This window comes from Arvicanthis niloticus, chromosome 4 (genome assembly GCF_011762505.2).
Source record: "Arvicanthis niloticus isolate mArvNil1 chromosome 4, mArvNil1.pat.X, whole genome shotgun sequence".
Classification (NCBI taxonomy): domain Eukaryota; kingdom Metazoa; phylum Chordata; class Mammalia; order Rodentia; family Muridae; genus Arvicanthis; species Arvicanthis niloticus.
In genome coordinates, this window is record NC_047661.1 from 62,509,915 (window position 1) to 62,525,257 (window position 15,343).

Here is a 15,343-nt window from a genome sequence, read left to right on the forward strand (position 1 = left end):
CAATAAAACATTTCTACTGGCACATGGAAGTGATTTGTTTCTACAAAACTTTTTTCTCTTTATATCTGACACTTTGATCTCATGTAGATGTCAAGCCTAAGATTCTCAACTGTTGTTGACCTGGCAAAGAAAAAGATGTTCTCAAAGATGAGAGATATTTGTGTGTGAGAGAGAATTCTAATAAAAACAAAACACACGTTAGTAGTGCCATATATTTAATGTTGAAGAATTTGAAGTATAAAAATTAAACAACACATGATTTCAACATTTAAAAAACATTAACACTTCTTATGTAAACAAATGTAATGAATATCAAAACATAAATGAATTGTAACTATAAAAACCTTAAATATATTAACAACAAAGTTATAATTTATTTCTGTAACAAATATTAACTAAAATATTTGCTTACTTTCAAGGACCACAATGGTAGACTGATTTCTCATTACTACTGCCAAAAATTTGCATCTTAATCTTTTTTGTCTCATCATTTCTTTCTACATAATAGTGAGATGCTTCTGGTCACATAACTGTTTCAAACGCCACTACAGATAGTGGTCCTTGGTAATCTAATCTAGTACAAGCACTGTCTTTAAGTACTTCAATATTTGTAAAATGCTGTTTTACAAAGTTGTTATACAAAAAAACATAAACTACTGAAATCCTTTCAAGCTCGGGAATTAGAAACCCCCAAAGTTTTAAAAAAAAAAAGTAGTAGCTTGCTATCACTGAATAACTTTTAATTACATTTCTGCAAATCCTACCACTCTTGTCATTCTGAATTACAGCTGTTTAATATGTTAAAATATTTGTTTTTAAAGTCAAATGTGCAAACCCAATTCTAAAATACAACAGTATTTTAATTTTCATGCCTTATACAAAGAAAAGTTTATACTAATATATCCAGACTTTCTTCAGAAGAATGAGGCCTGATTGGAGATATATAGTCGTTGTCCAACATGGCTGCCATTAGCAAGTGAAATTGTTGGTGACAAGGGATAGCTTGGATAAGAATAAGGCCTTGACGTATAAGGAAGCACGCTGGGAGTCCCAGAAGAGAGGGTAGCGCTAACAGGGGAAAGACTATTTATTGAGCTGCGACGAAAATTGTAGTCTGTAAATAAATATATGAACAATTATGCTGCACATCTTTGTGGACACAAATTTAATTCAAAAGACAAAACATTCAAATGACAATCACGTTTTAACATAATGTTCTAACATTTAAACACCTGATGATACTGTAATGGTGGTGGATTACTATCACTGCAGTGCAAGCACTAGCAGTTACAGCAAGTCAGGGTTCTTTCCTTAAACAACACTGTTTGAAAGGTCTTACTACAGTGCATTTTGGGTATCTTTTTCTTTTTAACACAGAAAAAAAGAACCTCTGATTTCTCTTTAATCAACAAAAAAAGTGTCTCTTAAATTTGGATCTGACACCAAGGGTAGATCATGAAGAAAAAGATAAAAGAACAGTAAATTCAGTTTCTTTTCTCCTCCCCCGCCTTTTTTTTTTTTTTTTTTTTTTTTTTTTTGGTAAAACCATATTAGGTATCAAACCAGCATAAGCATTTGCCCCTGAACTTATGGTATAAACTGTCCAAAATTTCATTATTTAAATGCTGACACAAATATTCATACAACCAAACATCAATTTAACATTAGAGTCTCACTGGTACCACAAAACAGTAAAATGAATCATCTCTACCAAAAGAACGTCAAAAACCATTATCAACTTAATAGTATAGAAAATTATCCAAAATTAACCAAATTATTAAAACAATTATATTTGAAGTATTAATTTCAAACAAACGTTCATCTTATGTACCAATAATTTCCTGCTTCCTTAATTGTAGTAATTCTGTATGTGTGTGTTTTATTGACCAAATTTGTAGATCCTGTACTTTCCAAAAACTCAACTATGCTCTTTACTACAGCCTAAGTCCAACTGGTGACTGTGTCTGTCAAATATCATTTATAAAAAGTTGTGCTTTTGTTGGAATGGAAGAAATGGAATAAGATCATTTAATACATAGGTCAAGCTTTCACCCTCTAATATCATTCACTATGAGGTCTATAACATGAGCATTAACTTAATGTTGTCAAAAAACAATGTTTAACGAACAGGAATGAGACCAACTGCAGGAGAATAAGCTCAAGCAACATCAGAAAGGACCTAGTTAAGAAAAAAAAAGTGAAAATCAGTTGTAAATACGTTTAACTGCTAGCATTGTAAAACTCTAATTAAATTTAACTGAACGGTACCACAATCAATAAAGCAGCTTGTTTTAAGAAAATACAAACATATTTTGAAATGTCCAAAGCAATGTTCAAAGTATTTCAGGTATTTTGAAATGAGAAATTACTTTATAATCATTTGCTTTTCTAACATCACCTTTATTTCTTCTTTTAAAGATTCTTCTTTACCCAAGGGTTAAAGAATTCAAATATTAACTGAAACATTAGATCTACTATGTATTAATGAAGAATTTAAAATGTTCTGGTTTTTTCCTGCTGAAGATTATTATGAAAATCCAGTCCTTTAGTAGCCACATACTTCAAATGCACTTGACTCTTTAAATTACACTAATGTAGTAATCAACAACATGATTTAGAAGTGACTTCAGCATATAGGAAATACAGTTTTCAAATAGATGTCAGTTTGCATCCATTCAAGAGGTAACAGAGCCTACTTGTAAAATTCGAACTCAGAAAATATTTCCAGGAGAAGACTTAAGAGCCAGCTCCATAGCTGGTGACAAGCATAATGGTTAGCAATTCTAGCAGCCTTCTACCATATAGCTTTAAACAAACACACATTACCTGCTATATTCTCATTAAAAAAAACTACATTAAATTGCAAATTAAAATTTTACTCAAAATATTATTTGGGTAAGATGATATGAGCCATTACTATGGGAACTGGGCAAGAGAAAACCTTCAGTTAAATGATTGTAAAGATTTTACAAACACTTCATAAGTGAACCCTATTCTTAAAACCACTATGAACCTAAGTATTTTCAGAAAAACATTTGGGTGATTAGAAAATAGAACACATGTCAAATAAGATATTAAGTCAAATGTAAAGAGAAACTGTATGGCTAAATAAACCTAGGAGTAGATACACATTTTTATATGTAATTTACATATAGAAAACAGAAAGCACAAGAAGAAAAATGAACAAATGAGTTAAAATTCCAAGCATGTTCACATTCAACCCCACCCTGTCCCAGTTTTTCCTCTTCAAAGTACATCGTCGATTCTTCAGTCTCCCTATTTCAGACCCAAACTGATCTGTATACCCTTTATAATGAATATTAGAGAGCCAACTTCAGAGTTCAAATTTTATACTTCATGTAATTCATGTCTGGATACTTACAACAGAGGTTCAATTTCCAAACAGAAGGCATATGCCTGATATATCCACCTCATTTAATTTTGATAAGTACATAAGCGACGTCATCCACAATGAACAGATTAAAAAAACACACACACACACCAACCAAATCATCTGTCTCTTCAGTCACTGGTCCTATAGGCAAGCTCTCATTCTGATTTCTAGCACCTTGGATTAATTCATATGTTTTTGGATTTCATTGTTTTAAAAATAATTTCTATTTCTAGCTTCTTTTGTTCAATATAACCTCTAAGATTCATGCTACCTGTTTGAGTAATTTCTTCCACTTCATTATTCAGTATTACATGGCCGTAAGAATATGCCATAATTTTTATGCAGTCACTTGTTGATGAATATGTTAACTTTCTAACACTGTTCTCTTACAAATAAAATATGTTCTATGCTCATTCTTATATAAACCTTTTGTGAAGGTTTCTCTTTGCAATGGTAAATAGCTGAGAACAGAGCTGCAGGGGCATGGGGTAGAGATATTATGTTCTCAAGTTCTTCACTGGGACCACTTTACATTCAAATAGTAAAATTTGCCTGTTGGTCACATATTCCACAACAGTTGGTATGACAGTACATACACACAGGGAGTGGAGGGTGTTATACACATCATACTCTGACCAGCTGGCCTGAAATTCACTTTGTAGAAAAGACTGGCCTCAAATTTGCACTGTTCCTCCTACTTCTCCCTCCCAAATGTGATAAAAAGTATGCATTACCAAACCTGGTCAAGCACTTTTAATTATAGCTATGTCAGTATATGTAATATTGTATTTCACTGTGGTTTTAATTTACATTCTCTTATGATTAACAATGTGATCATTACATATTTATACATATATTTGTTCAGATATGCTAACTAAGTCTCTTGGCATAATAATATTATGCATAATATTAGTTTTGTCTTTTGACTATTGATTATAATAAACTTTTTAAAATTGAAAACAGAACAAGCTAAAACTTTACAAGTCTTTAAATCAAATAATTTCAACTCATATCAATGATACAAAATGACAGATGATTTAGGCAAGACAGATCCATGGGCTCACAAGTAAAATAGATAATTAAAAAAAAAGTTAAAGTTTTTAGATCTCCTAATTCCTAGGAAAGTATTTGGCCAATCTTAGTGGGATATTTGAAAAAAAGCATCTCAAAAAGTCCCCAAAGGTCTCCATTTTTAATTGGCAGAAGAACAAAAGTCAAGTCAATGAATGGTGCTGTTCTCTTAAGCAAACTGGATGTGACTTCAGCGTATCTATTTCTACAACTTCTATTCTCTCTCTCTCTCTCTCTCTCTCTCTCTCTCTCTCTCTCGGCTTTTCAAGACAGGGTTTCTCTGTGTAGACAACTTCTATTCTCGATGCTTATGTACTCAAGGTTTTTTGTAATTTCATTTGCACTGGTGAATCAACCATGAAGTGTTTTGGTATAATAGAGATTTCTTCCCTCCTCTCTCTTTTCTCTCAACTCTCTTCCCCTCCCTCCTACTCTATATTCCTGGACAATGTCTCCTGTATCCCAGGTTATCCTTTCACTTGCCATTTACCCAAGGATGGGCTTGATTCTGATCCCTTTGTCTCCTCTTCCCCATTACTAGGAAATTATAAGAGAACATGACCAACAAGGGTCTCTAGAGACCAAAAGTTAGCACAAAAACAAGGATAAATGGGAGCCACATGTAAAGAAATTATGCATTGACACTAAAACTAATCCAGCTGCTTTCCCTTCAAAGAAAGCAAGAAGACCAAATAACCCATATTGGAAGTTGTCTACGTGCTCTCTGTGTTCTAAAAGATCCTATTGGCAGACTCCTTCTAATGCTAGTTCTTCTAAAACCATCTGGACAGCAGCCAGCTACTGAGAGCAAAAACCCATGACTGGTGCTGTACCAGTATATGCTTCAGGACAGGAAAGAACTGTAGCTCACTAGGTAAAGTTATCTGGGTCAGAGTGAAGAGAACAAACTTAGATTAATAAAGGCATCAACTCTTCTCAAGGTTCATTGTTGCCAGTAAACCAATTCTCACAACCAATCTTCCTAAGTCAAGCTTTAAAACATAAGACATTAAAAGAAGGTAGCTCTAAAATCGCAGTGTGTGTTTAAAATTTAGGCAGATTTAAGATCTATTTAGAAGCTACAGTTTTGCTACAATCTGTGAGGATAAATTTAGAGTCTAAGATTTAAGTGTCAAGAATAATAAACAGATTTCTCATAGGCATTAATAATGCTAGGTAATACTCATTTAGTGCTTAGCATATGCCCAAAGTAACCATACAAGATCAGTTACAAATGAATCTTCTAAAATCACTGCAAGCACTCTCACTTGATAACAGTGGATTAAGGCACACAATGGTGAAATAACCTACCCAGGGACGCAGACTTATACAGAGGCTGATTCCTTTACATGTAAAAAATTTTTTGGCAAATCATACACTTAAAGCCTCCCCACCCCCATCTAAAATTTTTCTTATAGCCTGGTGAGAAAACTAAATAATGAATTCTTATGGAAATAATTTAGAGTCAAAATATTGTTTTAATATCGTATAAAAATAATCTCATTCTAAGCTTAGTTTGAGAAATACTAAATAGTCAAAACATAGTATTCGCTCCATATCTGATTTAAAAGTATTCAAAATCCTAGTAGTTCATTTTAGATATCAAAACATTGTCTTGCTCAAAGGTTTAAAAACATCTGAATTACCGAAAGCCATTTAACTTAAAAACTTTTTTCCTTAATGAGTCTATTCCTAGTAAAGCTATTAGTACAGTTAACAAAGTACAGGGTTTAAGTAGGTAATTCTATGCATTTCCCCATATAGTCATGAGAGGATTAGCTTAAAATTGCATTTCTGAAAACTAAATATACCACAATATTCCTAAGAGATGTTTTCTTACCTGCTTATTTCCTCCAAATTCTTCTACACAGGTCCAGGCTGAAGAGACTGTGTTCCCTGTCTGTAAGCAGTGAAGACAGAAAAGAGTTGAGTCTTTAGACTGATGTTATCCCTATCTTGGAAGTGCATGGAATCCTTGATAACTTTAAAACTTTTTGATTGGTAAATCAGAAAAAAATGGAGAAAGAGGGACAATTGGCAAACAGGTGTCAGTCATAGTTGGACTCTGAAAAGATGAACAAAGATAACAGTATTCTGATATCTAAATGAAAATCATGAGTTAGTACATCATCAGAAAAAAACATTTCTAAGTCAATTAAGTTCTTACTAATCAGTGTATTTGAAAATACACCCCTACAAAGATAAAGGATTTAAAAAAAATAAGTGAGGCTGCATGATTTCAGAAAAGATGAAAAACCTAAGCAAACTCAGAAACTGTAAATGTTTTGTAGTTAGTTACTTATAAATGAAGTATCACTTCCTTCTTGTTTTCAGAAGAGACAGATTACCAAAATAATATTAAACTTCAAAACCTACTTGGCATGTCACTTTCCCAAGGAAACTACTAAAAGCACACACAGCTCCAGTGTCACATCCACTCATTTTAGCTGTCATTTCATATGCCTGGAACCTTCCCATCAAGAGTATACATACAACTCCGTGCTACGAAACTGCATACAATAGTGCACAAGTAAGCCATGTCTGATGATCTCCAAAAACACTGCAGAGTTTTAAATAGTATTTTAAAGATAATACAATTTAAAAATGTCAAAAATAACTGGTTACCACAGGATGAACTAGGTTAGGTAACATTCATCAACTATTTTTAGACACAAAACACCTATCTAAAATCATTGATAACAGCTAAGATGATAACAAATTATAGAGCCATGATCTTAAGGCACATTGAAAATCTAAATTAATATGCTTTTCTTTGAGAAATGTTCTTGTCCTTATAATGATTGGTCAATTTTCAAAAGGGTAAAGACAAACAGCAGGAAGTTCTAATACACAGAAAAAGTACTGAAGCTCAGAGGTAACAAAATGGGGAGGAGCTATCCTGGTAAAACTGACCTCAAGTAGAGCAGCAGACTACACTGAACTGAAGGAGACAGCAAACTAGAACATGACTGAACTTACAAAGTGTCTCAATTCCAGTTAGGAATAAGGCCATTTTGTGATGTGATAAAGCATCTCCATGATAAGGAAATTACTCCTCTCTAAAGAAAGGTAGTATCAGTTAGACTTCAAATTCTCTATAATTTTTTATTTGCAATATCTGGCATTCAATAAAAACTAATAATACTAGAAAATAAACTAGATCACTAAAGCCAACAGAAAAAGCAGTCAAGAAAAACAGATCTTTAGTTAGTTAGATAATAAATTTTCAAACCTGAATATTAAAATAATTATGTCTTGACAGTGGCCCAGAAGTCCACATGCAGAACAAGGTAAAAATACAGGACCCAGAAATAAGCTCATTCTTGACAGAAGTGCTTGCTAGTGTGTGTCAGAGGTAAGACAGTGACAAGAAACTGGAAATCTATGTTACAGGATAAAACTAAAGTCTTTCACACTGCACCAAAAAAAAAAAAATTAATGGATCAAATATGTAATGCAGCTGAAATATCTAAACTAGAGGGGAAACATGTCAATGTATATTGACATGTTTATAGAGGCTAGGACCTCTAAAGGCATGCCACTCGCATCCCCACATTCACATATACATCATATACATGCACATAAAGTAAACAAGTGAAGAAGATAATATAAGAAGGCTGAGAATAAGTTTAGTTTGGTAAAGTGCTACTCTTGCCTGCACAAGGCCAAGTTCATCATTCTCTGCTACACAGGGAGTTTGTGAACAACCTGAATCTAGAAATCCCTGAATACAAAAGGAAAAAAAAGATAAAGAACAATTTTTCATGATTTGACATAAGACACAGATGACATTAACTTTAAAAGACTAATAAATAGAATTATATTAAAATGAAAAACTTCTGTTTTCTCAAGTTTTACCATGAAGACAAAAGAAGCCACAGTGCAAAGGGTTTTATAAAATATATATCCTACAAAGTATCTATAAATAAGTGACAGAGAAAAGCAGGTAAACTATTAAAAGGGACAGAATTTAGAACATACTTCAAGAGGACAACTTAATAACCTATAAGCCACATAAAAATGTTTGCCAGTAAAAGTTTATATTCAATCTGAAAGAGACAACATTGTATTATAGCCACAATTTCCAAAATTAATAATACTGATATTAGCCAGGTGGTAGTGGCACATGCCTTTAATCCCAGTACTCGAGAGGCAACGGCAGAGAGGATCTCTAAGTTGAAGGCCAGCCTGGTCTACAGAGTGAGTTCCAGGACAGCCAAGGCTACACAGAGAAACCCTGTCTCAAAAAACAAAACAAAACAAAAAAAGGCTGTTGATATATTAAAGTATTGGCCAAACTATGAAACTACTAAAATTCCCATACACTGCTAACAAAGTATGAATTGGAAAAATTCATTTTGGAAAACTGTTCAGCACAGTCCACTAAATTTTTAAAAACATAACTTTACTATATCAAGTGAAATGGAAGGCAAATGATCACTAAAAATACTATGTACAAGAATCATCATCTCATCATTACCCAAAACGTACAAGCCTGACAGCAACAACAGAAGTCCTGGAAGCAAAGGATGGCATTCCATGGGATGCTTGCATTCCTAACAGCGAGTAGGGCTGGGGTGAGCCTCGGTTGGTAGATTGTTTACCCAGCAAGCATAAAGCCCTGGGTTCATACCTCAGCACCACATAAAGCAGCTATAGTAGTACATGCCTCTAATCCCAATGGCAGGAGAAGGTCATCCTTTACATAGCAACTGAGGACATCCTGGAGTACATTAGACCCTTTCTCAAATAAAAATAAGTAACAGCAAGTGAGCAAAACTGCTACAAAACACCACATCATCTCCAGAAGCATGTTAAAGAATCAGAACAAACATAATAAAATGTAAAGAATTCAAGAACGTAAAAATTAACAAACAAGAAATATGGCTAAATTATGGAAGAAAAGAAGGTAATGTCTGAAGGAAGCATTCTCAGGTGGGCAGTAAATACACACATGGTATCACTAAGATGACAAACTCTGTACACGTAGTTTACATGTAATGAATAGCTAGTATAAATAACACCTTTCATTTATATAAAAAATGTTCATAATATATAATTGTAACAAAATACAAAATCACTGATTGTAAGAGGTTATCAAGCCACACAACATATAGAGTAAGATCCCAATTATGCTGCCACTTCTCCTCCTACCTTCATCAGACTTGCTGAACAGAAGCAAACATGTGAGAGTCCATTCCCCCAACCTATCTTCTTTGCCCACTGAGTCCTCTAGAGCACCCCCAGATGCCCTAAGCCACCTGCAATGCCTGGCAGACCTCCCAAGACCTCTATGCCTACCTTCAATAGACCTGCTGATCGGGAGCCACACAGCCCAAGAATACCTGTCAGAGGCCTGTCACACCAGTATCATAGACATTAGGCTCCCTCTCAATACCTACTACAACAGAAACACCCAGGGACTAAAGCCCTCCAAATGGCTAAAGGCCCTCAAAAGAACACAATCAACAAAAGCCAAGGGCAATATAACACTATCAGAGCACAGCTACCCTACTATAGCAATCCTTGGAAAACTTAACACAACAAAAGCACAGGAAAATGACCATAAACCAGTCTTAAAGATGATACAGGTCTTTAATGAGGAAATGAATAAATCCCATAAAGAAATACAGAAAAATACAATTAAACATGTGAAGGGAAAAAATAAAACGGTTCAAGCCCTGAAAACTGGACATAGAAGGAAAACAAAACAAAACAAAACCCACAAACTGAGGGAATCCTGGAGATGGAAACCTAGGGAAGAGAACAGAACAACAGATGCAGCATCACCAGAACACAGGAGACAAAAGATAGAATCTCAGGCCTAGATACACAGAAAAAAAAAATGATACATCAAATAAAATGTTTAATCTAAAAAATTACTGACATAAAAACAGCCAGAAAACCTTGGATACCATGAAGAGACATAACCTAAATAATAGGAATAGAAGAAGGTGAAGAGTCCCAGCTCCATGAACCACAAAATATTCCCAACAAAATCATAGGAGAAAGCTTTCCCAACCTAAAGAGATGGCTATAAACATACAAGAAGCTTATAGAACACCAATCAGACTGAAACAGAAAAGAAAATCTCTTGTGGGTGGCTCTGTGCTGCCTGCATTTTGATGCTAATTTCTGCTCTCCTGGGAGGGGCTGCGACAAGGAGTGAGTCACATACTCAGGAGACTTCTTGTGAACCAATCCCCTAATGAATAATAGAGCCAATCACTTGGTGCCTCTGGGCTGGACATGGGAAGAGAGGAGGAGGAGGAGTGAGAGGGTCCTTTTGGACGGAGTTGAGCCATGGACAAGATGGAGTAGTAGAGTTTCCTGGTATCATGGCGGATCCACAAGGATTATCCACTAGAGGATTAGATTGCATAGGCTTACAAGACTAGGACTGAGTTGTTGTGCCCAGAGATTGAGTTACCACTGTAACTCTGTGTGGTGTTTTTCTTCTCAAGGCAACTCCATCTAGATCGAGAGAGAAAGGTAAGGCAGCAAAGCCTCGGTTTGCGTGATGTGCTCCTCAAAGGCCGTGGGGGGTTGAAGCACAGGAATAGCGTGGTAGTGACCTGCCAGTGGTAACTTCAGAGAGCTGGGTGGAGAGATTCTGGAGCTCCGGCCGGTGTCAGCTACAGCGTGGGAACTTGGCTGAGAAGCCGCCACTACCAGCAGTAGTGCAGAAACTGCTGATTGTTTCTAATATCTCCCGCAACAAAAATCCTCCTACCACAGAATAACCAAAACACAAAATCTATAGAACAAAGAAGATTAAAAGCGGCAAGATAAAAAGGTCAGGAGCTATACAAAGGCAGCCCTATGAGAATTACACCCAACTTCTCAACAGAGACTCTTAAAAGCTAGAAGGCCCTGGATCTTGTAACCTCTAAAAGAACCACAGATGCCAACCTAAACTACTATACCCAGAAAAACTCTTCACTACTACAGAAAGAGAAAATTCAATATTTCAAAACAATATCTATGCACAAATCCAGCCCTACAGAAAACACTAGAAGGAAAACTCCAACCCAAAGAGGATTAACTATATCCAAAAAACCCACAAGAAATACATAAAAGCTTATTTATAAGTTTATTTATAAACAAAAACAAGGGAAGCACACATAAACACACACATATACTACCACCACCACCATCAAAATAACATCTCTTAATGGACACAATTCACCAATAAGACATAGGCTAACAGAATGGATACAAAAACAGGATCCATCACTCTTCTACATACAAAAAAAACACACCTTAGCAATAAAGATAGACATTTACCTCAAAGTAAAGGGTTGGGAAAAAAGTATTCCAACAAAACAGACCGAAGAAGCAAGCTGCAGTAGCCATTTTAATATCTAATAAAATAGACTTTCAACCAAAATTAATGAAAAGAGATAGAGAAGGGCATTTCATACTCATCAAAGGAAAATGTAACATGATGATATCTTAATCCTGAACATCTATGTCCCAAACACTTGCAACAGAAACATTTTTAAAAGTAAAATTGTACATTGATCCCCACAAATTAATAGTGGGAGACTTCAACACCCTATTTTCACCAGTTGACATGTTATCCAGACAAATGCTCCTAACAGACATTTATAGATTTTTTTTCACCCAAACACAAGAGAATATACTTTCTTCCCAGCCCCTCAGGAATCATTCTCCAAAATTGACCATACAGTTAAGGTACAAAGCAAGCCCTAACAGATACAAGAAAACTGAAATAACATCTTATATCTTACCAGACTGCCATGATTAAATCTGTACTTCAACAACAATAGAAAGCCTACATACTCATGGAAACTGAGTAACTCTCTACTCAATAATCTTTGGGTCAGAGGAAAAATAAGAAAAAATTAAAGACTTTCTAAAATTTAATAAAAATGAAGTATAACATACTTATATAAAATAAAAATGTGTACAACATACACAAATTTATGGGTCATAATGAAAGCAGTACTAAGATGAGAGTTCATAGCATTAAGTGTCTCCATAAAGAAATTAGAAAGTTCTTTCACCAAAAAAGCCCAGGAATAGATGGTTTTAGTGCAGAATTCTACCAGATCTTCAAAGAAGAACTAATACCAATATGCCTCAAACTATTCCATAAAATAGAAACAGAAGGAACACTGCCAAATCCACTCTATGAAGCCATAGTTATCCTGACACCTAAACCATTCAAAAACTCAAAGAGAATTTCAGATCAACTTCTCTGATGAACACTGATGAAAAGCTACTCAATAAAATACTCTCAAACACATTAATACATCATCCATCATGATCAAGTAGGCTCCATCTCAGTGATGCAGGGGTGGTTCAATATATGAAAACCTACTAATGTAATATAAATAAACTGAAAAAAAAATTCACATGATCATCTCATTCGATGCTAAAAAAGCCTTTGATAAGATCCAAAAGCCCTTTATGTTAAATCTTAGAGAAATCAGGGATACTCAAACATACCTAAGCATACTTAAATGTAATAAAAATCATATACAGTAAGCCAATAGCCAATATCAAATTAAATGGAGAAAAACTTAAAGCAATTTCATTAAAAGGAGGTATATGAAAAGGCTGCCCACTCTCTTCCTATCTATTCAATAGACCTTCAACTTGAAGTTCTAGGCAGAACAATAAGACAACTAAACAAGATCAAGAGGAAACAAATTGACAAGGAAGAAGTCAAAGTATTGCTATTTTCTGATGATATGATAGAATACATAAGTGACCTGAAAATTCTACCAGAGAACTCCTACAGTTGAAAAACACCTTCAGCAAAGTGACTGGATACAAAACTAACTCAAAGAAATCAGTAGCCCTCCTTTATACAAATGATAAACAGGCTGAGAAAGAAATTAGGAAAACAACACCAACCAACAAATAATACAAAATATCCTGGTGTAACTCTAACCAAGCAAATGAAAGATCTGTATGACAGGAACTTCAAGTTCATGAAGAAAGAAACTGAATAAGATATGAGGAGATGGAAGGATTTTCCATGCTCATGCATTGGTAGAATAAACACAGTAAAAGTGGCCACCTGACCAAAAGCAATCTACAGATTCAATGCAATTCCCATCAAAATTCTAACACAATATGTATAGTCTTTAAAAGAGCAATTCTAACTTTATGTAGAACAACAAAAAATCCAGGATAGCCAAAACCATCCTGAACAATAAAAGAAATTCAGAAGGAATCACTATCCCTGACCTCAAGCTGTGCTACAGAATAATAAAAACTGGTACTGGTACAGTAACAGACCCATTGATCAACAGAATCAAATCAAAGACCCAGAAATAACCCACACAGCTATGGACACTTGATTTTTCATAAAGAAGCCAAAAATATACAATGGAAAAAAAGAAAGCATCTTCAACAAATGTTGCTGGTCTAACTGGATATTTACATGTAGAAAAATTAAGTAGATCCATATCTATCACCCTGAAAAAAATAGAAGTCCAAGTGAATCAAGGACCTAAACTTAAACCAGATACACTATATCTCATACAAGACAAAGTAAGAAATACCCTTGAATGCATCGGTACAGAAGACAATTTCATGAACAGAACACCTATGGCTCAGGTTTTAAGATCAACAATTGACAAAAGGGACCTCATGCAGCTGAAAAGCTCCTGTAAGGCAAAGAAAACTGTCATTAGGACAAAATGGCAGCCTACAGATTGAGAAAGAATCTTCACCAACCTTACATGTGACAGAGGGCTAATATCCAGAATTTATGAATAAGTTAGACACCAACAACCTATGTAAGCCAATTTAAAAATGGGGTACAGAGCTTAACAGAGAATTCTCAACAGAGGAATCTCAAATGGCTGAGAAATACTTAAAGAAATGTTCAAGTCCCTAGTCATCAGGGAAGTACAAATCAAAACGACTCTGAGACTCTGTCTTACACTTTTCAGAATTGCAAAAATCAGAAAATCAAGTGATAGAACATGCTGGCAAGGATGTGGAGAAAGGGGAACACTCCTCCACTGCTGGCAGAAGTGCAAGTTTATGCAACCACTTTGGAAGTCAATTTGGCAGTTTCTCAGAAAACTGGAATAGTTCTGCCTCAAGACCTAGGTATATTACTCCAGAACATATACCCAAAAGATGCCCTACTATGCCACAGGGACAACAGCTTAAGTGTGCTTTACTTGTAATAGCCAAAAACTAGAAACAATCTAGATGCCCCTCAACTGAAGAATGGATAAACAAAATATGGTACATCAACACAATGGAATACTATTCAGCTATTAAAAACAAAGATACCATGAATTTTGCAGGCAAATTCATGGAACTTTAGAATATTGAGTGAGGTAATCCAGAACCAAAAGGACATGAATGGTGTATAAGTGGTTATTAGCCATAAAATACAGGATACCTTGTTGCTACACTCAACAAACACAAAGAAGCTAAACAGGAGGAAAGGCCCAAGCAAGAATGCTTGAATCTCACTTAGGAGATAAAATAGTTGTAGGAGACAGATGAAGGGGGGGGGGACTGGGTGGAAGAGGAGATGAGGAGGTTAAGGGGGGGTTCAGGATCAGGTATAGAGAAAGACAGGGGAGATGGTCAGATGACCATAAGAATAAATGGAAATCTGTAGCTGGCTGGGTTTGGGGGCAGTGAGGGGCATCTTGACGATGTGCCAGAGACCTATGAATATGGGAGTTTCTCAAGAATCAATAAGGGTGACCTCAGCTGAAACTCACAGCACTGGTGATATGGAACCTGAAGAGGTCACCTCCCATAGATGGGAACTCCAGTGGACGGATACAGACACCGACCCACCCTCAAAACTTCCCACCTAAAATTTATCCTGTCTACCAGAAAAGCAGAGATGGGGGATAGAACAGAGACTAA

At 35.2% G+C, this 15,343-nt stretch overlaps 1 protein-coding gene across 4 annotated transcripts in view; it reads right to left on the bottom strand.

Moving 5' to 3' along the window:
* Positions 1-200: 200 nt before the first annotated feature.
* Positions 201-15,343, bottom strand: part of Rbm46 (RNA binding motif protein 46) — a 36,459-nt gene continuing 21,316 nt past the window's right edge. For 2 of the 4 annotated variants that reach the window (XM_034500768.1, XM_034500770.2), the window contains exons 5-6: positions 6,306-6,365; positions 1,539-2,179 (exon numbers count right to left, since the gene is read on the bottom strand). In XM_034500768.1, the coding sequence (XP_034356659.1) occupies positions 6,310-6,365 (56 nt within the window). In that variant the 3' untranslated portion in view covers positions 1,539-2,179; positions 6,306-6,309. Of the gene's footprint in view, positions 2,180-6,261; positions 6,366-15,343 lie in introns of those variants that run through there. The other 2 variants (XM_034500767.2, XM_076932579.1) reach the window with 2 other exon arrangements.